We start from the raw sequence: 26,938 nt of genomic DNA, 5'->3' as shown, positions 1-26,938 counted from the left end.
GGAAAGAGGCTCAGGTTCCCTAATCTTCTGACTTTTCTTCTCAGCCTTTTCTTTGTCATTCTTTCCCTATGCATGATGTCTGCCTTGCTTTTCCCCCAAGAGATAACAGGCCTGGGCCGGTAGCCAGAGCAAGGTGCCAAGGCTGGGAGTAAGTACTTCCAAGGCTGTTGATGGCTGATGCAAGAAAGTCATCCCACCCCTCCTGCTTCAGCTGGGACCTACAGGGAAAGCAACAGCCAAGAGAACAGAAGCCTGGGTTTCTCTACTTCCTGGGTCTACTACGTTCAGCTCTTTCCTGCTCCTCTACCCCAACAGGCCTGGGCATACAAGACCCATGGAGACACCCAAACTCTGGGAACATAAGTGAGAAATGCCTGCAAGGAACAAGGGCAGGCCTCTGAGCTGGGGTCTCCCTCTCCCTGGAGGTCCTGGGGCCCTTGGTGGCCTCACCTGTGACTGAAAGTCTAACTCCAGGGCTCCAGGAGGCTTTGGACTCCTGGGAAGATAGTTAGACCCCTGAGAGGCCCACAAGTCATTACAAGCCCAGATTCCCACAAGCTAGAGAGCTGCCTGTGACCACAAGGCAAGACCCTATAGGGGAAAGTGGGCTGGCAGTCAGACACAGAAAATGCTGACTGCTTGCCGGGAGGGGAGGAGGGCTGGTGTGGGTGTTGGCTCCACTGCTGAGAATCCGGCTGGCTGGGGGCAGGGTCGGAGGGTTTCCCAGGGCTCCTTGCAAAGGGCCTGAGAAACCCCTTGGTGATCAAGGGTGCGTGCCTCGGGAGTGGGGCCTCAGCCAGCCTTCCCAGGAGCTCTCCTGTGAGCTGGCCTGTGGTGGACCACACTAATGAGCCCATAAGACAGGCCTTTGATTAAGCAGCTCCCAGCACAGCAACTTTATTGAAACATGCCGAGGCCAGCGGCTCGTTCCCACCGCTTCCCGGTTCCCCAGGCAACAGCCCACAGGAGGGGACCATGTGCTGGGAGTCAGCGGGTGCTGAGAGTCCAGGCTCACTGAGGGGCTGCCAGGAAGTGAGGGGGTTGTGGTGTTGGGAGTGGGAATGCCAATAGCCAAGGGATCAGAGTCTTTGGAGTTAGGTGGGGCCTGGAAGGCTTTCTATGATGACTGAGGGGTCTTATGGTCACCTGCAGAGTCCTTTGGGGATCAAGCTTCCTGGGCTGACCAGCTTAGTTCTCAGGGCAAGAAGACATTCCAAGGGGGGATGGCAGAACAAGGGCAAGTTAAGTTTTGAGGATACCAAACAAACTGGGTGGACTTTCTTCTTGGGTTTGGAGAGACCCCAGACTCTATTTTCCCCAAACAAAATATCTAAAACCTTCAATACAGGCACATGCACTATGAGAACACTTCTGTCAAGACCTGCCAGCATGACATCATCTGCTGGAATGACAACCTATGAACTCTCAGGGGTTGGGGTCTCCTGCATAGGCCCCACCTCTCAACTTACCAGCTACCAGCTCTGCCCAGAGAACAGGCCTGTTCCCTCCTGCTCTCAGCCAAGGCAGCAGTGGCAGCCTGGGACATGGGTGGGGGTGGGGCGTGGGGGCAGCAGGAGGCCTTTTCCACTTGTGCTGGGCTAATTTCAAATGTTACACTTCAGAGCTTTTGCTACAGTAACTATCAACACCACATGGACAGAAATCTAATGTTACCAAGTGGGACTTTTAAAATGTATTTATAACTTTATGGTTCAAAGTAATTTTGTTATGAAACAATGTAATAAAACAGTGGAAAAAGGCAAGATAATTTATGGAACACAATATCCCTAAAGCACTAGCTTCCACTTCTACCTCAGCTAAGTCTAGGGAGTGCGGTTGGTGTCCTTTGTTTGCTGTTTGTTTTAATTAAAGGTTAGGATTTTGGTGATGGGGGTGGGGGCAAGCCTGAAGGAGGAGGAATTCTGCTGCAAGCAGACACACGTGGACAAAAACATGCCCATATTAAGACTATTACAGATCCCCAGCTGGGTTAAACCCCAAAAACCCAGCAAAATTCTCTTCCTATCTACTGTAATTCCCCCATGTTCTAACACACTACAAACAAGTTTTGGGCACCTTTTAGATTAGGGTCAGATCCCTTTCCATATTTTTATTTCTTTGGCAGTGCTGGGGGATTGAACTCAGGGCTTCTGGCATGCTAGGCAAGTACTCTGCCACTCCCTAGCCCAAAAACTCCTTTTCTTGATATTCCTGAGAAAGATAAGGGAAAGTATTCACCCCACCACCACCCCCAAAGCAAACAAAGCCCCAAAAGGAGTGTGAAGCACCAGACACAATACCTCTTAGAGACCTGGTCAGAGTGGATGCTGGAAGAAGGCTGGTGACTCTTAGTTAGCCCCACCACCCTGCTAGGTATCAGCTCTTAAAGTTTCCTTCATCCAGAAGAGCAAAGAAGAATAAGCACTCTGGACAAGCCAGCAGGTTTCTGTTCAAACTGTGTTTCCACAGGAGAAACAGGAAAGTTGACTGATGGGAGGAGACTTTGGCCTGCCCATCCCAGCCCCAAGTCTGGGCACAGATAACCACTCCCTATGAATTCTTTTTTTTTTTTAAAATATTTATTTATTTATTTTTAGTTATGGTTGGACATGATACCTTTATTTTATTTATTCATTTTTATGTGGTGCTGAGAATTGAACCCAGGGCTTTACACATGCTAGGCAAGCGCTCTACTGCTGAGCCACAACTTCAGCCCTACTTCCCATGAATTCTCATAAGATTTTCATATAACTGCTAAGAGTGACTTCCATATGTCCTCCATCTTGCTTCACTCTTGGTTTCCCATACTTTAATCTTGCCCAGGGTAGGGGAAGTCATATTCCTCACATCTGGATTTCCATAGGAACCAGAATCACCAATGGCCAGGGCCTGGAGAGTGATCACTTGTGTCCCATAGGAGGCCAGGAAGTGCCCCTGCAGCTGCTGAGATGGGTAGCAGCATCCACACTCATGACCACACAAAGGCCTCAGGCCCTGAATCCAAGAGGCATCTCATAACCAGCTGCTCAGGAAGAGAGGCCAAGGGAGGGGAGGGCAGGTAGCCAAGGGAACAGCCTACGGGAAGAAGATAGGGAGAAGAAAAAAAGCCTTCTCACTTGTAACCAGGGTCCATGAGCTGCGTAAGGATGCTCCTCAGTGGCAAAGGCACCTTCTACTCCAGTGGAGACAAATGTGATGGCCATATCACCCGTGATACTTTTATATGTAAAGTGCCGTCCATGCAGGAGCCTGCCCCTGGGGATGGGAACATGGAGACAATGAGGAGCTGGGCCTAGAAACAGCCTGAAGCACAACAGGCTCGGTCAAAGCTCTGGGACGATGAGGCTATGCTTTCTGGGGCAGGATGCCTGACAAACGCCCTCCTGATGGCCCACCTGCCCACCAACAGGGGACCATAACCAAACCGCTCATCATAGCACCTTCAAAGAGAAGCCTCCTTCACCAGTTCTATAAAGCCTTCCTCCTGAAGTGCTCAACCAGCAGAGACAACTCTAGATCAGAGTTCAAAGGGCCTCAGCGGTGATAGATTCCAACTCCTCACATACTGGTGGGAATGGTGAGGCTAGAGAGGAAAGTGAGCAATATGCCCAGGGTTATACCCAGAATGAAGAGGGAGTCATGTCCTCCTTTGCTTGAGGGATGGAGGTGAAGTGGTACCAGGCTTTCCCAGCAAGAAAGACAATTCAGTGTCCAGGGCAGAATTTTCCACCTGCTCCTGGGCTTTCCTGTAACATTTAAACAGCTGGTTTAAAGGCAACAGGCACATCTTTATTTATTTATTTATTTATTTATTTATTTGTTGATTGATTGATTAATGAAGCCAAGTGGGGTCACTCTGAGGGAGCCACAAGAAGTCACCCTTAATCCCCAGTCTGAAAATATACCGGGGGAAGGGGAGGCAGTGACAACTTAGGGGGCAAAGCTCTTTACTCTCTCAGGCTGCCTTACATTAACCCTTCACCAGTCTAACGGCCTTAAGCCTGTACCAAAGAAATAGCTAAGGAGGAAATTATTGGGAATCTGGCAGTGGGCCCTGCCGGGTCCTGTTCACTCTGATCAAGCAGTCTTTGCCCTGCTGCCCAGGGTGGCTGGCCAAAGTTGGCCACCCTCCAAACTCCTTTCCCAGGCTTCAGGGATAGTGCGGAGGATCCAAACCATGCAACCCCTTCTCCCTTGTCACTGTCCTCCAAGTTAGAGTGATTCTTGTTGCCTCTTTTGCTAGCAAAGTGAGGGTGGAAGGCCAGAGGACTGCAGATGAGGCCAGCTGTAAGAGATTCAGCTCAACATAATCAGCTGACTTCTGGGCTTCCTGGTCTCTCAAGGAGTCTGCTGGGCTGGTCATTGGGTATGAAGAACTGAGAATTTTTCATGGGAAAGGCAGCAAGCAGGAAGAACCCACCAGAATCCTCCCCCTGGCAACCCAATGCTACTGGTGACTCAGTCATCCCTGACCCCAGGCTTGTGGGATGGCAGGGAGCATCTGAGACTCCCTTAGTTACTAAAATTCCCTAAAGAGGGCAAGGCTGAAGAACAATTCCTGGATAAAGGAGAGTTCTTCAGCACCTATTCCCTGTGGATTCTCAGACTCTGAAACTTGCTAATGAGAATGGTCTGTCAACCAAGCAGCCAGAGATTTCTTGCGGCTTTGGCCATAGTCCTTTGCTCACTGGAGCCTGCCACTGCTCTTCGCTGAGATACAGAAGAGAGCCTTCCTCTAGGGACAATTTATGTGGCCAACTGGCCCCCACTGCTTGCAGACTTCTTACAACCTAAGCTGCCTAGAGGTTTCCATAGGGAGAATGACCCAGTGACATGGGGATTGACGGCTGGTTTGGGGTCCCCAGGATCACATATAGGTCCAAGATCTGCCTGAGCAGTTTTCCTCCCTCCCTGTTCCCAGACTCTGATCAGGTATGTGGGTGGGCTTCCTACAGGTGCCTTGCTGGGTAAAACAGCAAGCATAGGTCTTGAGGGATGGAGGTGAAGTGGTACCAGGCCCCCCTGGGGGTGGGGCGCATGTTGGGGGAAAGAGATTTGGGAGGCTCTGAAGTGTCCCCAAAGCCAGGTTGGGTGTCGGGGGAGAGGGGGTGGCTCCTTTGTGGAACAATCTTGGCTCACCTTAGGCAGAGAGGAATGAGAGCTCCTGACTCCTGGTTGAATTTCAGATGTACACTCTCAAGTTGTCGTGTGCGGATGAGCTCGTGGGGAATAATGGTCGTGGAGCTGTCACTTTCCAGGCTGTCTTTGCGGCTCCTGTGAAACAAGCATGGGAACAGGTTTAGTACATGGTGAAAACCACAGGGAGGAGCAAGATGGGAATTTCTGGCTATGTTGCTGATTAATACAAATCATGGTGCCTGATACAATTATAGCAGCCACCCTTCAATCTGTGCTTGCCAAGTGCCAGTCACTGTGCCAAGTACTTCCACTGACTGGCTACTCCTTGTGATACTCCCATGAGGTGGGCATTATCTCTCTTACAGATAAGAAAATAGGACCAGGGAGGTTAAGTAACTTGCCCCAGGTTGCACAGCCAGTAATGGGGGTGGAGTTGGCATCTGTCTCAGGTAGATCTGTTTCTACAGCCTGTATCATTGGCCAACAATACTCTAAAATTTATGCCACAGGGTTTTGTTTTAATCTGTGAGATCAGTAGGGAGCCCTCTCCCCTGCTGTGGGGCCTGAGACCCCTTGTTCCCAAGGCTGACATGGGAGAGCTCCCCAAGATCCGGCTCCAAGAGCTTCCATCCAGCTGACCCTGAAAAGACTGTGAGCATGCCTATTCCTACTAATGGCCAGGCACTGAAGTGACGCATATTTTCTTCATTTAACCAGGAAGTAACACAAACCTCACTGAGGGGTGGGAGCTGGGCTCTTGGGACTCAGGCCACTAGGCTTGGCTGCCCACTGTGTAGGATTGGACCCCTACCCTGGTAAGCTTCAAGGACCCCTGTGGCCAACCCCAGTAAGCTATCACTGCTGTCTCATTCTCCCTCTGTGCAGCTCCCTACCAACAGCTTGTCCCACTGCTAGGCCACCAGGTCTCTTTGCATTCCAAGATTTGCTCTTTCAAATTCAGCTGCCCCTACTGACAACCTTTCAAATCTGCCTCAGCAGGAAATGAGGGTCACCCACTGATCCCATTCAAAAGGCCGGATTCTGGTTTGGGCTGTGAATCTCAAAACAATTCCCCAAGTGTCCATCAAAGTACTTGGTGAGAAGCTCCAGTTATTTATCATTCAAGCAGCGGGCAGGAGCCACCCAGGATGTCTGGGCTAGACAGCCTCTGAAGAGAGGAAGAGGCCAGGCCTGACCTCCTCACACACTGGAGGCTGAGCCCTGGGGCCTGCAGCCAATGAGACACCAAAGGCAGAGTCCTCCCCAGGGGCAAGGGTGTGAGGCCAGCACTGGACAGCAAGGGCCCTGCTGAGGCAGTGCTTAGAATTGCTCCCTCCTGAGTCTTCTCCTTCTATGTGAGGATCCTTCCCCAGATTTGACTGCTGTTTCACAAAAGCCATCACTTCCTCTGGCTTCCCAAAGCCACTTGAAATGGCCTTTCCCCTTGGCAAGAGCTTTTTTAAGACCTGTGAAGGAGACAAAAGCTATGAACAAGAGGGTCATGGTATTTCAGGACTGGAAGGAAACTCAAGATTGTTTAATCTATCTCTTTCCTTTTCAAAAAAGGGACAGCAAGGCATCCAAGGCAACAGAGCTGGTCTATGACAGGCCAACTTGGGAACCCTGGACTCCTGACCAACTAACTCTTTCCCTCCACCAGAGCCGCTACACCTCCCTTTTGAGGAGAGTAACACTAAATACCACAACTCAGTCAGGCACTACTGATGGGCTCAGAGGTGACACCGGTGCCCTCTGGGTCCAAACAAGAACAGAAGGCAGGAAACAACAGCAGCTCCTCCAATCTGCTGGGTACTTTCTCTGTGCCATAGGTTTACTCCCTAAGGCAGGTTCTGTTAACCCTTTTACAGATGAGTTGAGGTGACAAGCCTGAGTTTCACATAGGGAGTTTAATCCTTTATTTTTATTTTTTATGGTTTTGGGGATTAAACCTAGGACCCTGTGCATGATGGGTAAGCATTCTCCCCAGCCCCACAGAGTGAATTTAAGTGGAAAAACTAGGGTGTGACTGTGCTATCTGACAGGTTCTTATATCCAGGGGCACCACCATGCTCATTCTGCAGAGGGGCTGAGGCCCAGCCCTAGGGCAGGGCCCACAGGCAAAAGTGCTGAGGAACAGCAATGGGAGGTGGAAGGGGGCTGGTGGGAGAAGAATCAACAACACACAGGGCTAGAGACATCTCAAGCTGGAGGGGAAAATAAATTGTTGAAAGTCAGCTAAAGTCACCTTGGTTACTGCCACAACACACTCACCCAGAACGAGGACATCAAACCCAACTGCAAACAGCTTTAAAGAAATGGAAAAGAACTTAATCATCTGAAGAATTAATGTGACAAGTGCCCACATTTACACCTCCCACCAACCTTCAATCATTTGAAAAACCGTACTTTAATCTTTTAAAAGAAAAAAAAAATTGCAAAACGCTAGATCTGCAGTCCTGGAGCTTGGGTATTTCCGGCACGCTGCTTCAATGGAAAGGCGGCTGCTCTATACACACGCAGGAGCCCAGCTTTTTGCTGATTTGTTTTTTCTGGACATCGATGCAGAAGCATGAATTATTTGTGTGGGCTGGGTGAGGTATTAAATCTGCAGCCGACACAGGTTTGCAATGTTTTGCATGGTTGTCAGCTTAATCTTAGTCATAAAAAAATAAGTAGTGTGCTCGGCAGCATGGCCTAATTTTTCAGCTGGGCTGTTTTCTCCCTGAGTTCCCAGTAGAGGAGAAGGCAGAGCTTTGGGGGCGGAAGAGCAGAGGGAGGGGCTCCTGAGATGGCATGACCCAGACCCACTGGGGCCTCCCCCGAAGTGCTTATGTTCTGGATTTGAGTCCTTGGGTAACTGACTGAAACTTTCTCTAAGATTTTGTGTGTGTGTGTGTGGTGCTGGGGACTGAACCCATGACCTTGTGCATGTGAGGCAAGCACTGTACCAACTGAGCTATATTCCCAGCCCAAGATTTGTTATCTTTGATGGGAGTAAATAACAGTAGAGTCATCATATTGATTAAATGAGATGACTCGTGTAAGTCCTTGGATAGTGCCTGGGATATGGGAGGTCCTCAAAATATAGCTGACTGCCTCTCAAGTCTCTGTTCCTCCTGCCAGAATGTCCACAACTTATAGGAACTTGTTTGCCTTTCTCCAGGACTCAGTCCAACTGTCACAAGCTAGGTCAATTTCCCTGAGCTTAGGAGAGATGGGGCCTGAAAAGGCTCCTGACTCCTGGAGTGGACACTATAGGCCATTAGTGCTTCTGGAAGGCTAACTACAGGCCAACAAGACCCCTTGTGCCTTTGTTCCACTGAAGGAGGAGCTGGTTCAGCCATCTTGTTTCTACAGGGCACAGTCTGCCTTTCTGCAATTCTCAAACCACTGGCCTTCAAGTTGCCCAGTAGTTTAATCCATCTTTCCATGACAGCCTTTTGAATCCCCAAGGCTGCTCTCACATCCCATCAACAGTTTCTTTTTCTAGGATCTGTGGCCCCAACTTTCTACTACATTTCTTGACAAGGTTCTGAAATCCTCCATCCATTCAAGTCACCCTCCCTTGGATTCATTTTAGCTTGTCAAAGCTAGAGTGTCATGTCTGGAAGTGAAGTGTGGTGTGCGGAAATAAATACAGTATGTGGTCTGACCAGAACAGATCACAGAGGCCCTGGGCACTCTTGTTTGGGACACTTTATTTCTATTAAAACTGTCATCAAATTGTCTATTCTTTGAAACCTCATCAAACTACCAACTCATATTGCACTCCCTCAGTCAATGAAATCTCCCTCAGGCTTTCTCCCATGGGTTGCCCTTAGACCTTTTCTTCCCCAGCTACTATGTACTGTTGATTATTTGCAGCTAAGAGTAGAACTCTGTTATTTGGCTAGGGTTGCAAGCAGTTCAGATAATTCTGAACCTGACTCTGGCATCCATCATATTGGCATTCTTTCCTGACTTCACATCACTGACAAAACTGATAAACTTGCCATCGATGTTCTCTTCCTAGGCTTTGATTAAATAGTAAACAGGCCAGGGCTGGCAGACAGCCTGACAGACTGACATCATTACTCTTTGGGTATCCTCATTCAACCAATTATAAATCAACCCAACCTTCCCATCACCAGTCTCTCACCCTCCTGGATGCTCTCTGGACACTTCTGTGTTGCTTATAATTTTAAGGTTGTTGCTTAGCATCTGGATGGTCATCTTAAGTGACAGCCACCATTTTAAGGAAAAAGTTTCACTTTCCTGCCCAAGGGCCTTTCTGAGAAAGGCTCACCACTCCCTCATACCAACACAACCCCCGACTACCTGCATTAGGACCCGCCTGGCTCTGATTTCTGAGCCTGCCCCATAAAAGTCCTGGAACCCAAGCCTGTTTTGCCTTTCTCTGCTATAGAGAGATGTGCCTTTATTTGTCATCTCTGACAAATAAACTCTTATGTGTATCGCTGCCTGGTCTGTTTTTCATTTCTCGCTTACCCATCTCTCGTTCCTCACTTTCCCTTCAATAATGATGTCAGAGCGTTTTCAAGATGTCTTTATAAACCCTGTGTATGTGAATCCAAGAGACTTCTTCTGTCTTCCAGGCAGGTAAGCACTTCCCAAAGCCTTATTTTCTGATTCTCAGGGCTCACTGTTCCCAAAATGTCTGAAGCTCCTTGCTGAATCATCTAGTACAGAATTTTCATGAGAACTGCACCAAGCTCATTAGTCTGGAGAGTGCAAGATGCTCTTGTCATCCTGAAACTTTTGGTTGCTTCCAGGTTGCCAACTCTCCTCTCCCCAATTCCCTCAGAATTACTGATACCAGCTGGGCATGGGAGCACATACCTGTAATCCCAGCTACTTGGGAGGCTGAGGTAGGAGGATCTCAAGTTCAAGGCCAGCCTCAGCAACTTAGTGAGACCCTGTCTCAAAACAGAAAGGACTGGGGTTGTAGTTTAGTGTTAAAGTGTCCTTGGTTCAATCTCCAGTATCTATCAATTAATCAATCAGTCAGGGCTGTGGATGTAGTTCAGTGGTAGTGTTTGCTTCACATGTGCAAGGCCCTTGATTCAATCCCTAGTACCATAAATAAGTAGGTAAGTAAGAAAGAAAGAGAAAAAGCAAAAGATATGAACACCAGTCTCTTTACTTCCACTTCCAATTCTCCTAAAATCCTTGTGGACCAGGAGATCTGAACGCACAGCTTCCATCCTTTTGTCACTGCTGTGACCCTTCCTAGGCTGACAATCATTGTGTTGAGGTGGCAGCATTACACAATTCAAGTAAAATTTACTTCTCTCTGCCACTGATTAGCATTACTCTATCCAAACCATGAGGTCTTCTCCAAAGAGTCACACAAAACTAAAGCCGTTTTTGTCTATAATAGAGATTGAACCCAGGGGCTTTCTACCATTGAGTTACAATCCCAGCCCTTTTTAATTTCTTTCTTTTTTTTTTTTAAATTTTGAGACAGGCTCTCACTAAATTGGTGAGGCTGGTCTCCAGTTGTGATCCTCCTGTCTCAGTCTCCCAAATTGCTGGGATTACAGACATGTGTCACTGCATCAGCCTTCATAGTACTTTTTAGCAGGACTCAGTTCTTGAGTTTCAGCTTTTTTTTTTGGACCCTGTTCTTTACATCTGTGCTGGCATAACATAACTCTCCTTCCAGCTATTGTTCAAACTCTTCCCAAATTCTGAGTTGTGAGAAGAATTCTCTAAATACCTGTACTGGTCTCTGGAGGTCTTATGCCTCCTTTTAGTTTTCAGGGAACTATTCACAACAATAATATCAAGTGATACCTTTTATTAAGCACAAACAATAGTGCTGGGTCCCCTAGTAAACCCTTCATATATTTCGCTTCCTTTAATTTTCATAACCCAATTAATAGGTGTTACATTCCTCATTTTACAGATGAAGACACTGAAACTCCAAGACTTAAATAACTAGCTCAAGGTCATGCAATGAGCAAATAAAAGCTGAGATAAAACCCATGTCTTTCTGATGCCAGCCAAAATGTTGCTATATTCTCCTTAAGAAACTTTTATCTTCCTGTCTGGCACAGTGGTGCATTTCTGTAATCCCAGTGGCATGGAGGCTGAGGCAGTAGGATCTTAAGTTTGAGGCAAGCCTCAGGAATTTAGTGAGACCCTGTGTCAAAATAAAATTTTAAAAAGTGAATGGGGATGTAACTCAGTGGTTAAGAGTCCCTAGTACAACAACAACAACAACAACAAAAAAAAAAAAAAAAAAAAAAAGAAAGAAAGAAAGAAAAGAAAGAGAGAGAGAGAGAAACTCCCATACTTCCATACTTTATGAGTTATCCTTTCTTCTGGGGTTTCAGCCCATAAAGGCATAGCTCTCTTCCCTGAACATCCCAATTCCTTTTTTTTTTGGGGGGGGGAGACACGGGGGGGGGGGATACTGGGGATTGAACTCAGGGGCACTCAACCACTGAGCCACATCTCTAGCCCTTTTTTTGTATTTTATTTTAAAGACAGGGTCTGAGTTGCTTAGCGCCTCGTTTTTGCTGAGGCTGGTTTTGAACTCATGATCCTCCTGCCTCAGCCTTCCAAAATACTGGGAGTAGAGATATGTGCCACCCACCACACCCAGTCCAATTCCTCCACACCTCTGTAGTGCTGGGGATGGAACCAAGATCCTACTCAGGCATATTTGGCAAGGGCTCTACCACTGAGCTGCATTGAATAGTTCACTCCCGGAACTCTGAACAGAATTTCCTTCCTGGGAGATAGTTTCTCAAAGGGCATTCTATGGAATTCTCAGAGAAGTTTCTAAAAAACAAAATAAAACAAAAAACAACAATAACAACAAAACAGATATGACAAAGGCTGAATGCAATATGCTCACCTCAGATTAGAGGTTCGAAAAATGTTGGTGAACTCCAAACATTTTGAAGGTTTACAAAAGGAAAATGAATTGGTTTCCTTTTGTGTAAGCCAACATTTTCCAACCTTAACCAGAGAACCCCTCTTTTCATAAACTCACCAAACTCCCTTAAAAGACAAGCTTTTGGCTCTTTCTTATTCCACCCTCCTTTGTTTCCATCTTCCCAAGACAATTACCTTGCAAGTTTGTGTGGATCTGTATTAAGTGTTCACATTATTACCACTATATCAATCGTATTTATAGGTGAACCATGTAGTATACTACAATTACTCTTCTAACATGTCTATTACCTTGGATTTAATAACTGTCTTAGTTTTCTTTTCTTTCTTTTTATTGTATTCCTCTTGTAGTCCTGGGGATTGAACCCAGAGCCTTGCATATGCTAGGTAAGTGCTCTACCACTGAACTAAACTAAATCCCTAGGCAAACTATCTTAGTTTTCTATGTATTTACCACCAGTTCAATTAAGATTAATATACCAATGATCTACAGATGTCCTCCCAAGACATTCAAATACAACAAATATTTATCAGTTCTATCTTAAAGCCATTTCTCATGAGGATCCTTCCAATCGACTCCAATCTGAGTTGGTTGCCTTCGGTTCTTGCTGCTCAGCCATTATCTGGAATCACTCTTTACCTTCACCCTGTGACTCCCCGTCTCCTTCTCATGTTGGACCCCCTTTCCTACACTCTATGTCTGCCTCACTCATTTTGATGGAGTGTATATTCTAGCAGATTTCATTTTACTTTTGAGTACACTTTTCTCAGCCAGATGGTCTCCACTGACCTGCCACCTCCATGGGTTTCCAGGCAAACTAAAATAACTGTTTCCCTCTGCACACAGGTAGACTTCCAGGGCTCCCTTTCCAGTTATTTTTTCCTGTGGATTGACAAGCACCTCCTCCACTTTTTTTTTTTTTTAAAGAGAGAGAGAGAGATGAGAGAGAGAGAGAGAGAGAGAGAGAGAGAGAGAGAGAGAGAGAGAGAGAATTTTTTTTAATATTTATTTTTTAGTTTTCGGCCGACACAACATCTTTGTATGTGGTGCTGAGGATCGAACTCAGGCCGCACACATGCCAGGCGAGCGCGCTACCGCTTGAGCCACACCCCCAGCCCACCTCCTCCACTTTTATCCTTTTTTATAGGCAGTACACAGTGGTGAAGAGGCCTGGATCTAAAGGCAAACAACCTGAGGTTCAAATTCTGGCTGACACTTATTCCTAGTGGTTAGACTCTAGATAAGTTATAAAACATAAGCCTCCATGTTATAATCTGAGAAGTGGGGACAACAGCAGCTCACAATACAGAACTTCACACGTGGTGATGGGCAATAAAAACTGCACACTCAGTCACAAGAACCTGTCCAGCTCAGGATTCTTTCTGTATTAGAAGCACCAAGGGGGCGGTTTATGGTGGCTTAGAGGCACACCTCAGCAATCCAGGAATAGATCTAAATAAAATTTATTTAGTCTTTCCCACCTGTCTATATAACACATTCTATATTTATACTTCTCACTGCATAAAGTGACTAACATACCTTAGCATACCCTCTCCTTCCAGTGTAAGGATAGAATCCTGAATTCTAGTACTGTATTGTTTATAGTATATGCCCTAATGACTCTACTGACACTTCACAGATTGGCAGAGCCTTATACACACTTCCTCCCTGTTCTGGTTCCTTCAAACAGAAAGGTCTTAATTTCGCCACATTAACCTAAAGGGTACCAGCCGTATTCTATCAATGGCAGGGGGTAGAAAGGAGAGGAGTTGAACCACTGAAACTCCTTTTAGCTATGGTCCTAGTCCTGTGACAGTCATGATATCTGCACTGGCCACACAACTTGGGGCCTTCTCCTTGAAGACACTGGGGAACAGCAACCAGGGCATCAGTCTTGGCAACTACCCCCAAATGAGGTGAATTTGGCTGGCAGAGACCCAACCAACATCTGGCTTCTGCTTCTTTTCTGAGAAATTGCTCCTCTTGCTTTCTGATTGCTGACGAAAGCTCTGAACTTTTCAGAGAAAGAACCACGTGTAGATCTCTCTTCAGGGAATGATTGGTAAAGAGTGTGAGTGTGGGGTAGAGGGTGAGGGGACCAGTTCACCTCCAGAGTAACTGTTAAGAATGAGACAATATTATCTAGTCATACTCTTTTAGAATATTAGAAATAAAAGGCTATAAAGGGTTATCAATAAGTATTAATAACCAAATGATAAGGTATAATATTCTCCATAGGAACATCCCACAGATGGAACATGAAAATGGAATGGTGGAACAGAGTGGGGATGAAGAAATCAGGGTGGATAAAATGTGCATAAGGATTGGGGATTCCCTAATCAACCATTAGTCCCTCTGGGCACAGGGGCCTTTACCCAGGCCTAGCCTGAGCGAGCCAGTTTTAGTCGGAGTCCTTGGCTTTCCTTTTTCTAAGACACTGAGTCATTTCCTTTCTCCAGCTCTTACCTTTGAGCCTTCCCTTTTCCTTCCCTGCAGAAATGACTCACTGCTGAAGTGTTGGGTGACATTGAGGATCAGGGATGAGTGATAAAAATACTCATGATTGTGCAAGTTGAGGAAGGGGAATGTAGCATTTGCACTGAGAATTTAAAGTGCCAGTGAGGGCAGTGAAGACAAGGTGTTAACAACAGCCAGCAGTGGCTTCATCTTTGGGGAAGTAGATCAAAGAGTGGAGTTTAAATAGAAACTGAATTGTGCTGGATTTGCTACAGCCCCTTGTTCTACCCTTTCAAATGTATATTTCTGAGAAAGGCATGTAAAGGAACTTAGTGTGACAACCTGGATCACAGTGAGAGAGGCAAAGCATTGAACACTAATCCAGGAAGCAGGCAGAAAAGAGGCTTGGGCCCTTCATCCTATCAGCCCTGAGGATCCTGGCCAGGGCACTGAGTGAAAGGCTGTTTCTTTCTGGGCTTTCTTTCCAGTGCAAACAAATGTACTTCCCCAACATGAGAGTGGTGAGGGAAGCCAACGTGACAGAGCAGGCTCCAGGCTGGCCCTGCACAGACATGAGAAGCTGAAAGTAAGGTCAGCCCACACTGCTTTGCATGTGAATATCACCACAATAGCCTTGTGGTCTTCCCAGATGGAAACTCACCTTCTTTCATCTAAATTAATTGGTAGGGTAGGTGCAAACAAGATATTTTCTTCTTTTAGTTAATCTTCATGGAGCTAATAAGTTGAGCAAAACAAATCACAATTTCCTCTAAACGATGATTCCCTGGTCTAGGTTACAAGCTATTCAAGACAGGAATTAGAGGTGGCAAAGTCACCCCATCCAAAAGTTCAAACAGGTAGGAGCAGATATGCTTACAAAAATAGAGAGGATTGGGGATGTAGCTCAGTGGCAGAGCGCTTGCCTAGAATGTAGAAGACCCTGGATTTGATCCCTAGCACTCCAGGAAAAAAAAAAAAAAAAATTAGAAAGAAATAAGTGTGTGTATGTGTGCATGTGTGTATTGGGGGTGGTGTTGTAGATGTGAATGTCACAACAGGAGAACTCATGCTACAAACCTGAATTTTCCAGGAAATTAAGGAAAGAAGAAGAATAAAAAATAAAATAAATCTTAAAAAAGAAGGAAAAAGACAGAAAAGGAAGCAGTCTTAAAAGCTGCTGGTGTAATTCCAGAGGACTGAGAAACTTGGCTCAGCAATGATGGTGAGTTTGTTTTTCAGAGGTGCCCCAACTACAAAGTATTCCTTCAATGGTCAGAAGCCTTCCCCTTGCAACACTTGTGTGTATACACAGGAACCCTGTCCTTCTCTGGTAGGTGACCCAGAGAGCTTCCTAAAGGTCCCTCTACCTCAGACAGTAAATCCACTGGCCGAGGGAAGAAGAGATTCTAGAATACTGATACAGGTTCCTAGCATCCCAGGAACAGTTTATAGAAAAGTAAATCTCCCTAAGTAGCACCTGATCATACACACCATCCCAGGCCCCAATCATTGTGAAGAGGCTGGAAGCTAAGTCAGACTCTAGCTTACCAGCCACTTCAGACAAAGAGGATGCCCAGGAACCCCCCATCCCAGATCCCTACAAATATCCACAGGCACAGTTCTAGGGCAGGCTGTCCTTAAGTAGCACAAAGGAATTGCTTCCTATGCTTCCCAAACTCACCCAAGCAGGCAGTGGGAAGGGAGGCGCCAGCAAGCCGAAGGAGGCTTTTCTCAACTGATCATCTTGGGGAAAGCCAGATACAAATTTCATGGCTGGAATGTAAGGGTTGTGAAATGCTAAAGAAGCCCTCAAGAGGGCCAAGGAGACTCCTTCTGGGAAGGCAGTTGGAAGAGGGCTGGAAATAGTGAGTGGGAGAGGGGCAGGTTACCCAGAGGGGCCTGCCTTTCTGGGAAGCAAGAAATAAGGCCTCCAGAAAGAAAGAAATCCCCTAGTACTGAGGCAGTGCAGGGACAGAGAAAGGGTTGTACTTGTGTTTGAACTTGAAGAAAACAAGGTCTCATATCAAAAAGTAATTCTGCTATAAATGAGCCAGTTAATTCAGAGCTCATTATTTCTGGGATTTAGAATCACTGGGGTTCAAGGTATGTCATCCCTGGAGTTAAGTAAGCACAGTAAGCTTTTAACATGGGGCTTAGCTTTGTCCTCAGTGTCATGTGAAGGGTTCATATTCATGCTACAACTAGTTACAGGAGTTCTACCAGTGAAGGTTATTGTTATCTCAGAGACACTGATTCTGTGTTCCCTGAGAATGAATCAAGAAAGATCACATCCATTTTTTTTGGTTCTGGGGATTGAACTCAGGGGCACTCAACAACAGAGCCACATCCCCATCCCTATTTTGTATTTTATTTAGAGACAGGGCTCACTGAGTTGCTCAGTGCCTTGATTTTGCTGAGGCTGGCTTTGAACCTCCTGTCTCATCCTCCTGAGCCGCTGGGATTATAGGTGTGTGTCATTGCGCCTGGCTCACATTTGTTTTAATGTCTGACAGATTGCCCTGAGCTCTAACCTCTTCTAACCTTAAACAAATTACTTATTAACTTCCCTACATTTCAGTTTTCTCATCTATAAAAGGGAGATGTATAAGACTATCTACTCTATAGAGTAGCTAGGAGGATAAATTAAATTAATATGGTTATAAAGTCCTTATAATATTATCTGGCTCAGAATAAGCTCTATAGAAGTGTTGGCTGCTATGGAGGTGTGAAAAGAACAAGCACCTGGTAAAAATGGGAGTTCATAACCCACTTGATTCTAATGTATGAAATATGATTTGTCAAGAGCTTTGTAATGTTGTGAACAACCAATAAAAAAAAAAAGAAAAAAAAGAAAAAAAAAGAAAAAAAATAAAGAGAATGGGGAAAATATTTTCCAGCTAATACATGGACTCTGTACTATACATGTGTTTTGCACATGCTTGAGTTTCCAAGAAAATGTCAAATAAAAAGTAATTTGTTTCTTTCCCTTTTCAAAAAAAAAAAAAAAAAAGAACAAGCACCTGACTCCCCCAAGTAGGCCAGGACCCAGGTGCTGATGCCTAGGCTTGATCAGCTGTTCTGAACCTCTGATCTATCTCTGTGCCCTCCTCAGACCATACACAGACCCACAAAGACCATGTATCAGAGTTCTCCAGCCCAGAAATCCTGACTAAGGGGAAATCAGACACCAGACAAAATAAGGCCCATGCTGGCTGCTTCCCCACAGGGAGAGGAGCAAATCCTGGTGCCAGCACATTTTGGGTCAGCTTTCTCTATTGCAATCCATGTGGTGTGTCTGAAACAGGGTCAGGTCCCAGAGTGGGCAGCACAGATATTACACTCATGCTTGCTAATCTGAACTGAGTCTGTCACCATTGATCCTGAGACAACAGGGAGCCAGAGTTTGAGAGACTCAAGGGTGTACTGGAGAATGGCCTTGGCAAAGGAGGAGGAACCATCATTCAACTGGCTGCTAACAAATTGTAATGAGCACCAAGAACCTCAGAGCACACATTCTGATTCTCTCCAGATGGTAAAGTCTGGCACTCTGGGGACCTGACTGAGCACACTTGAGCTGCATAAAGGGGAGATGATCCCAGAGGGCTGGCACCTCTGATCTATTCCCACCCACTTCTGTATGTGAGCCATCTGAGGCTAAGGGGTAGAGGCTGTAGTCTCTGTCTTGTGCCCAAACCACTGCTCCACTGCCCAGTCATGGGGTATCTATAGGAACCCAGAGCCTGTGCCTCCTTGAAGTATCTTGGGGTACAATAGCTGAAAGTACTCTCAAGACAGGGAGCAAGATCTCAGGCTTGTCCTGGTAGTAAGGAGGGGCAAGTGGGTGTGCATGTTGGTAGGAGCCCCTGCCCTCTGACTCTGGCCTTCTGAAGGCATGAGGGCCATCTGCACTGACAGTCACCAGGTTATAGGTAATTTTCTTGAGATTTTAAGTCTACTAGTACCTTTGGCTCCCCAACAGTGCCAAGAAGGCCTTTAACAAGAAGCCAAGCTAAGGGCACAGGAAGGAGTATGGCTCTGGGACAGGGTCCAGACTACAGGCAGAGAGCTTCCAGATGCCTCACAACCCAGCTTGGCCATCTGCTGCCACCAGAGGAAGATCCTGGTGCCCCAAAGCCAGCTACTTCAGGCTGGAGAAACACACTGGCTACAGCTGAAAGTCACTCCGAGGTGGCAGTGGAGACCTCTCTAGGCCCTTGCCAAAGAGTTCAACTCTCTTGGCTTCTGGATGGCAAGTTTACCAGTGAGCCATGTTGGTACCCAAGTAACTCTTCTTACTCCACAATCCACTCCTAGAATGTAGTCTTAACCTTAGCTGGCCAGGCCTCCCCTTATTCCATTCCTTTCAGCAGTTTCCTTTGCTTGAATGATTCTAGTATGAGATATCATGGCCCTTCTCCAAGATACTTTCCCTAACTATGCCAGGTCATACTGTCTCTTCTTCCTCTTCTCCTTCTTCTTCTTTTTTTGTTTTTGTTTTTGTGGTATTAGGGATTAAATGCAGGGCCTTGCACATGCTAGGCAAGTGCTCTATGACTTACTTACCTATGTCCCCAGCCCATTTTTGGAATTTTATTTTGAGATAGAGTCTAACTAAGTTTCTTAGGTTGGCCTTGAATTTAAAATCCTCTTGCCTCATCCTCTTCAACAGCTGAGATGGGCAGCCATGCCCAACTTCTGACCAACTTTTCTGTAATATACTGCATCACTACCATTTCTGGGGATCACGGATCAGCAACTGGAGCTATACTACAAGAGCAGCAGCCATTTCCAACAAATTGATTTACTGTCAGATTCATACTGTTAAAAGTTCATTTTTAGTTGGGCACAGTGGTACATGCCTGTAATTCCAGTGATGCGGGAGGTTGAGATGGGAAGATCATAAGATCAAGACCAGCCTCAGCAACTTAGCAAGCAAGGCCATAAGCAACTTAGTGAGACCCTATCTCAAAATAAAAAATTATGAAAAGGCTGGGGATGTGGCTGGCTCAGTGGTTAAGCAGCCCCTGGTTTCAATCCCTGGTACCTCCCCCAAGATGTTCACTGTTTGATTCATGCACCCCCCTGCCACAAGGAAGATCCTGTGTACCCTGGATGACCCCCTTTGGCCCTGAGTTTGCCACAAAGCAAGTGTGTAATTCAGACTTCTTAGAAGACAGGTAGATCATCCTAATCTTTCAGAATTAGTTGACGTCCTTTTTAGCTCAAGGCACAGCAATTTCCTCCCTGGCAGGCAAGGTTCCTGCTCCGAGCTGCCAAGTCCCAGGCATCCCCTGCCAGCGGCAATTCCCTAGAGTTGCTGGTAGGACTAAGGGCAGAAAGGGATGCTCTAGCCCTGCCCACCACTTGTCCCCTATCAGAGGAAGAGGGGTTGGTGGGAAGGAAGTTGACCCCTGGGGTGGCCTCAGTCTCCCCCAAGGGCTATAGGGCCCCCTGGACAGGCAGCAGAGGCCTACAAAAGATTTCCCTTCCTTTCCCTAGGGCCCAGGGAAGCAGGCAGGAAGAAGTGCCTCAGTAGCAGGCATCTAGTATGGGGGTAGCCAGACAGGGAGGTCCCCAGGGTTGCAGCTATCAGCCGGAGACCAGGCTCCAGGAAGGAAGGAAGGGCAACTCTGGCTGAGGCTGAGATAAGAAGGGGACTGTGCTCAGCACAATGGGCTCCAATAAGGCTGAGAGGCCCCAAGTTAGATTTTGCCCCAACCTGGCCTCCTGTCTATTCACACAGCCCATATAAATATTTACTGCTGTTTATATTCCTGGTCCACTGGGTCCCCTTTGAGGCCTTTACCTATGACCCACAGATCTATGTGCTCTAGACCATGCCTGCCCTTAAATCTAGAGGCCCTGGACTCACCCAGCAAGGGTTATGGACATTGTTCTCTCATACAATCCACAGGGACAGTCCCTCTGGACAAAACTATCCTCTTATCCCAGGCTTGGAACATTGGGAACTTACGGGGTCCGGTCATGGGTGAGGCCATTTGGCCGCTGAGGGTTGATCTGGGGGTTGATTGGTGGAAGGACAGGTTTGCTGTTGATCTCGAGTCCTCTCCTCAGGGTCTCTCGGATCTGCTCTGTGTCTGCAACCAGATCATTAAATATCCTAAGTAGCCTTTGAATTTCCAGCAACCCCCACCCAGGCCCTGAAACCTAGTTCAACAGACATACTGGGGGAAGGCCACCATGCTAGCCCGTCCTGAGCCTACTCTATGCATCTAGATGTGAGAGCTGAGTGAGGGCAGATTGTGAGGAGATGGGGCAGATGAGGCATCATGCTCTCAAGAAGCTCTCTCTGACTCCAGAAGGCACTCATCATTGTTCTTTTTCTTCCTGCAACTTAGGCCTGAAGTTTACCTTTAACATGGCTGCAGACAGTGACTGACTGCCAAGGCCTTTGCCACTGTTCAGATCATCAGGGATTCTGCGTGTTAGAATAGATGCTGGCAAAGGCTGTAAGGGTCCTGCTATGAACTGGCAGGCACCTTCTACACTTACTTTTGGGTTTTGAGTGGTCTGGCTCTGCTGCCCCTTTGTCTTTGGTCTGGGTCAGTAGGCTACTGAGATCATCTTCCCACCTTGGCCTATCCCAGGGAACTCTGCCTCTCCATGGAGCTAGCAATGATGGTGAGGTGAGAAAGGAGTTCTTTGGTGTAATTATTTCTCTGTAAGGTGCTTTAATGGTCTTTGAGGTGAAGTTTACTAGTTTCATCCCATATATGATATAAAATTTACCTCTGTACACTGCAAACAATTAAAAAAGAGGAAATTAGAATTGGTTGCTCAAAGGGTAGACTTAAGAACGGGAGGACAAGATTACTGACTTTTCTGTTTGACCTGTTACTGTAACATGGATTACCTTTACAATTAAAAAAATGCTGGCAGTGGTGGCACAACCCGTAATCCCAGTAGCTTGGGAGGCTGAGGCAGGAGGATCACAAGTTCAAAGCCAGCCTCAGCAATTAGGGAGGCTCTGAGCAACTTAGAGAGCCTGTCTCAAAAAAAAAAAAAAAAAAGGCTGTGGTTTGGTGGTTAAGCATCCCTGGTCTGTCTGTCTCTCTCTCTCTCTCTCTCTCTCTCTCTCTCTCTCTCACACACACACACACACACACACACACACACACACACACACACACTCACAGAGCCAATAATGATTAAAATGGTGGATAAGAATATGAATCCCTTCTTAAATTACTTCTTTTGTCAAATGCAATAAAATGATTGTAGTATTTGAATGGGCTTGACACAACATTAGAACAAACAGGATGGAAATGCAGTGTCAAATGTTTGTGACTGGGCTGGGGATGTGGCTCAAGCGGTAGCACGCTCGTCTGGCATGCGTGCGGCCCGGGTTCGATCCTCAGCACCACATACCAACAAAGATGTTGTGTCCGCCGAGAACTAAAAAAAATAAATATTAAAAATTCTCATTCTCTCTCTCTCTCTCTCTCTCTCTCTCTCCTCTCTCACTCTCTCTTTAAAAAAAAAAAAGAATCTTTAAAAAAAATGTTTGTGACTAAATTTTCTCTTTTGAGAAAGATAAAAACTTTTATGAGTCTTATATATATATAGGAGCTGGGGGTGTAGGTCAGTGATAGAGCACATGCTTAGCATGCACAAGGCCCTGGATTCCATCTCTAGCACCCAAGAATAAATAAATCTCATATATAGATATTTTATTCAGTGTTATAGACAACTTAGAGGGCTGGAAATATAGCTCAGTTGGTACGGTGCTTGTCTCACATGCACAAGGCCCTGAGTTCAATCTCCAGCACCAAAACCAAAACAAAAAAAGACAACGTATTAAAAAAAAAAAAGATGAAGAGATTGAGAAAGGAAATAGACAAAAAAGTTGCATATGTATATGTAAGTGGCCAAATTTCCTTTGGAGATGCCCTTTGCTAAAAACCACAGCTATTTCTACAGCCAACACCAGCATAGGGAGCTTTCAATAATACAATCACATCCTCCTCCTCAAGACCTCACCAGGAAAGCAGTGGGTCCAAGGTGCCCTGCCGTAGCCCCTTAGACTGCCTGTGTAGGACAGTGGTGTGTAGTCACTGAGAGCTGGCCTCACATTCAGGCTTCTGTCTTCAAAAGCCTGGGTGGGCCTGAAGACAGTGATCCCCAGGTCTGGCATGGCCTTCAGGCCAGATCTGGGCCTTTTGTCAATTCTGTGGGTGGCCTACGCTTGTTCTCTTGTGCTTGGGTGGACTGTGAACTTTTCCTGTAACTGTTCTGTGGCTTCCACTCACCTCTATGACCTCAGATTGCAAGGGGTAAATAAAAAAACACAATAGATCCCGCTGGTGGTGCATTTGAAGTACATACAGGAAATTAAGCTTCTCTAATTCCCCCTTGATGGAAGACTTGACTAGCTGTTTAAATCAGGCTGGAAATAATCCATTGAGTAGGCTGTTGAGTTGAAAACCTATCTTAGAGAGCCTGAAAATCCAACATGAAACCAAAGGGGGAAGGCAGGGTGGACACTCCTACCTTTCCCAGAGAGCCGTCGGGGCTGTGTGCCGATGCAGATGCTCCGGCTATCTTCATCGTCCTCTGGGGGCCGGCTCAAATCATCCCAGGCACACTTGGCACTCACACCGCTCAGGTTGGAGCCATCTGTTTCAATGCCTTTGTCAACTCTCTCCTGCTTGAAAAGAACCAAAGACCCAGAGTTCCTTCAGAGAACTATGGCCCAATGTCACTACTACCCTCCCAGCTACCACCCTTATAGTAAGTACTGAGCCTATGTAGGTGCTGAGCATGGACAGCTGCTATTAAGAGCAAATTATCTGACCTTGTTCTGCTCTGGTTATAGATAATGGGCTTTGCCAGACACTGGATTCCTCCTGGGGATGAAGCCAGGGAAGCTTCTCTACCATTAACCTTTCAATCTAATGGCCTTCACACCTCTTTCAGAGCCCCAACTCTGTCTACCACATGCTGGCCCACAGAGCTGATAAAGCAAAGACAGAACCTTACTCCATGAGCAAAGATACAATCCCTCCTCTTCTCCCTGACACTTCAAGAAGAACCCCAGAGTCCCTGCTATAGGCAGGGTGGAAGCCTGCCAGTGGCATGGGTGTTAAAGGGGTGAAGGCGGGGCAGCACACCTGCAGTTCCCCTTTCCAACAGCTAGAGGGGGTGCTCATCCTAGAGCATAAGGACTGTCCTAGCTGCTGGCAAACTTGTTTGGCCAAGGGCTCTGGATGAAGTTTCTTTTCCACTCCTTAGACTGAAATGGGGTCCTGGAGGGCAGTGACCATTTGCAGATTTCCTACAGGCCCTCTGTGCAGGCCTTGGCATAGCTGAGTTCAAACACTTTCCAAATGGCCTCAAGGAAGAGATGTACTCAAAACAACTCTGGATTTTCTGGTAAAACATAGTTCTGTGATGCTGGGCTTAGATCAAAGGTCATCTGAGAGGCTTTAGCAACATTGCCTGCAAAGAGCCATACAGGCCAAATAAATCTCCTTATGACTTAGTAACTCAACAAGAGGCTACACTTTCCTGTCTGCCTGTCCCTTGACCAGGGCTCCAAAATGGCCAGGGAGTCTATCTAGAGGAAGCATAGGTTCCCTTATTACTTGAGACCAGTCACAGGTGGCCTCTTTCCATCGATCACTTTTTGCTCTCTTTTTGTGCTATCATCAGCCGGGGCAAAGCTGGGGATTCTGAGCAGGGCAACAGCTCTATAAGCTTTAGGCAGGGAGCAATGGGCATGTGGGTCCTGGTTTGTTCAGGGGACAACTTGTGCATATGCCTCTGCTTCCTTCTTCACTGCCTGCCCTGAGGCCCTCACCTAAGCCAAGAGCTGAAAACAGACACTTCATGCCTTCACTAGTCCAGCCTACTTACTTTATAAGTAAAAAGAAATAAGTAAGACCCAAAGCCAGGCACATTCCAAATTCAAGCCAGTCTCATCAATTTGGTGAGACCCTGACTCAAAATAAAAAATAAGAAGGGATGGGGACAAAGCTCCATGTAATGTCCCTGGGTTCAATCCCCAATACCAAGATCAGAGAGAAACAGAGAAGTTAAGTGATTTGTTTAGGCACACAGCTAGTTAGTAGTAGAATTTAGATCAAAGCAACATGAGCCAGCTCTCAAATGAACTGATGGTGAGCAGTTCCCAGAGATGCACAAGCAAATACTAGGAGTTCATAATTGATGCACAGGGCCACCAGGAAAAGAAAGGTGTACTTCCTCCCATGGGCCCCTGCTTGCTTTCAAAGACTTTTGGGTAATGTGGATAGTGCTGGTTGGTCTCAGGGAGTCTGCTGACTTGGAAGAACTATTTTTAGCATGCAGACAAAGGATGGTTTGCACATCCTACCGGTTCAAGGGACCAAGTTCTTTCTGAATATTTGGCACTTATGACAGAGGTCAAACAAGCAGCCCACAGTGCCCTTTCCTGGATCCCATTATAGCTGCTGAATAAGGGATTAGGGAAACAGCCTTCCATGGCTCCTTGCTCTTGCTTAGGCAGAAGCTACAATGAAACCAAGTTTAAAGTAGAGATAACAGAGGATCCTGGCATCAATTTGAAATTTTCAGTATTAAAAGCACTAGGAAAATAGAGGAGCATCATGTGTGAATGAGGAGGATTTATGCCCTGAAGCTCACAGGTCTGCAGTGAAGAAACCAGGGACTGAATGCTACATGTCCACCTGCCACCTCTCCCCTGCCCTAGCTCCTGGGTGCTGCCTGTGGCCTGCTCAAAATTTACAGAAGCATAAAAAGTTTGGAGATGGCAATGACTTGCAAATGATAGTAGATGGGCAAAAGAAACCAGATACAACACAGGCACATGGTCAGCTACCTGCTGCTCCTGCTCATCCTGAGCAGCCCACAGGAAAGGCAATGATGCTCTTGCAAGTTTCAAAACTCACACACATGCCAAAGGAGTACTTCATATAATCAAAGATGACACTGACATTGTCCATGGGCCAAACTGATGGGCAGTGGCAGGACTGTGTCTAAAGACCCCTTCGCACACCAAGGAGTGCCAACCTACCCAGGCATGGTTGAAAAATGTGTCAGGAAGGACAAGATCATTAGGCCGTTTAGCACTCACCTCATAGCTGGGTGTGGGGTATCACCTGTGGTACTGACTGTGTCAAGGTTGGGGTGGCTACAGGGTGTCTCCTTGAAAGAAATCTGTGTTCTTTTAAGAAGGGAAAGTGGGGGAATGAATTCTGGGTGAGGAGGCAATACCCACTAATCTTTTGTTGCTGATGATCTAATTTTAAAAAGTTGGTATGTAATTTACATTTAATAAAATGTATCAGTTTTTTTTAAACAACTCTTTTTTTTGAGAGAGAGAGAGAGAGAGAGAGAGAATTTTAATATTTATTTTTTAGTTTTAGGCGGACACAACATCTTTGTTTGTATGTGGTGCTGAGGATTGAACCTGGGCCGCACGCATGCCAGGCGAGCGCGCTACCGCTTGAGCCACATCCCCAGCCCCAAAATGTATCAGTTTTAAAAGCAAAAATACATGTGTCTGAGACACTTTTTTTCTGGGCTGAAATCTCTGCTCTCTTATGTCTATTGCAGAATTCAGGTGTCAAGTTCCAAATCATGTCATATTTCTACTAGTTCACATATAAAGGTCTCCATTTTCCCAGGATGAAAGCCAGTGTTATCTGGAAGAGGCCTAGGCACAGTGTGCTAGCAAGGTTTTCCTCACTCAAGACATACTTGCAGATGTGGATCGATCTCAAATATGGTCTCTCCTCTCCGCATGTCAGTTATCAGCCAGGGACCACCAGCGCTGTGGATAAGGAAAGGGGAAACAATGATAATTGCGAATCTGGAGCTGACACTGAGCCAAGAGCCTGCCCTGTTTGCTGCCCCAGGTCCAGAACACAGAGAAGTAGTTTGTGGTCAGGGATCATTAGGGAGTGAGTGCCTGAAGCACAATACAAAGAAAAGCAGTCACCTATGGGGTAAGGGAGAAACTCCCACCCACAGAGAGCCAAGCCCCATCTCATGGGTGAATGTACTCACACGGGGACCGTCCGCAGCAGTTCCAAGATACCCTGCCCATTCCACTGCTGGGCTGAATGTAGCTCCTCAGTGCAGACGCCAACAATCTAAAGCCAGGGATAAGATGCCATTGTGTGTTAGTCACCATCCTCCCTGAAAGGTCAATCACCTAGGCTTTCTTGGTGCCACTAAAATGGGGGCTCACAGGTGGGATTGCTGCTCCTGGGCTTGTGTGTTCATAATGGAAGGTTCCCTTAATAGGGAGTGCTAGCCTGGATAGGAGATGGCCGGGTCCACAGATAAGCTCTGAGGCCTGACCCTTGCCCTTGTGTGACAGGTCAGGTGTTTGGCTGATACAAAGTCTAGCTCTCAGCTGCAGAGGAGAAAACCAAGGCCTGAGCCAACTCAGGATGGGTCCTCAGGCTGCAT

General features: G+C 46.5%; 1 protein-coding gene across 10 annotated transcripts in view; it reads right to left on the bottom strand.

Annotated features, from left to right (window-relative positions):
* The window catches only part of SUFU (SUFU negative regulator of hedgehog signaling), a 121,247-nt gene that overhangs the window by 20,237 nt on the left and 74,072 nt on the right, over nucleotides 1–26,938 (bottom strand). For 7 of the 10 annotated variants that reach the window (XR_014019066.1, XR_014019067.1, XR_014019068.1 and 4 more), the window contains exons 5-10: nucleotides 26,531–26,616; nucleotides 26,222–26,294; nucleotides 23,012–23,168; nucleotides 20,475–20,598; nucleotides 5,140–5,274; nucleotides 3,117–3,255 (exon numbers count right to left, since the gene is read on the bottom strand). Coding sequence is in view for 6 of the 10 variants with exons in the window: in XM_081268725.1 (XP_081124851.1) it covers nucleotides 3,117–3,255; nucleotides 5,140–5,274; nucleotides 20,475–20,598; nucleotides 23,012–23,168; nucleotides 26,222–26,294; nucleotides 26,531–26,616 (714 nt within the window). In the remaining 4 variants the exon portion in view is untranslated. The remainder of the gene's footprint in view (nucleotides 1–3,116; nucleotides 3,256–5,139; nucleotides 5,275–20,474; nucleotides 20,599–23,011; nucleotides 23,169–26,221; nucleotides 26,295–26,530; nucleotides 26,617–26,938) is intronic. The other 3 variants (XM_081268726.1, XM_081268729.1, XR_014019069.1) reach the window with 2 other exon arrangements.

This window comes from Spermophilus citellus (assembly GCF_964194105.1).
Source record: "Spermophilus citellus genome assembly, chromosome: 15".
Taxonomy (NCBI): Eukaryota; Metazoa; Chordata; class Mammalia; order Rodentia; family Sciuridae; genus Spermophilus; species Spermophilus citellus.
The sequence above is the reverse complement of the archived record's forward strand: the minus strand, read 5'-3'. Positions and strand labels throughout refer to the sequence as shown.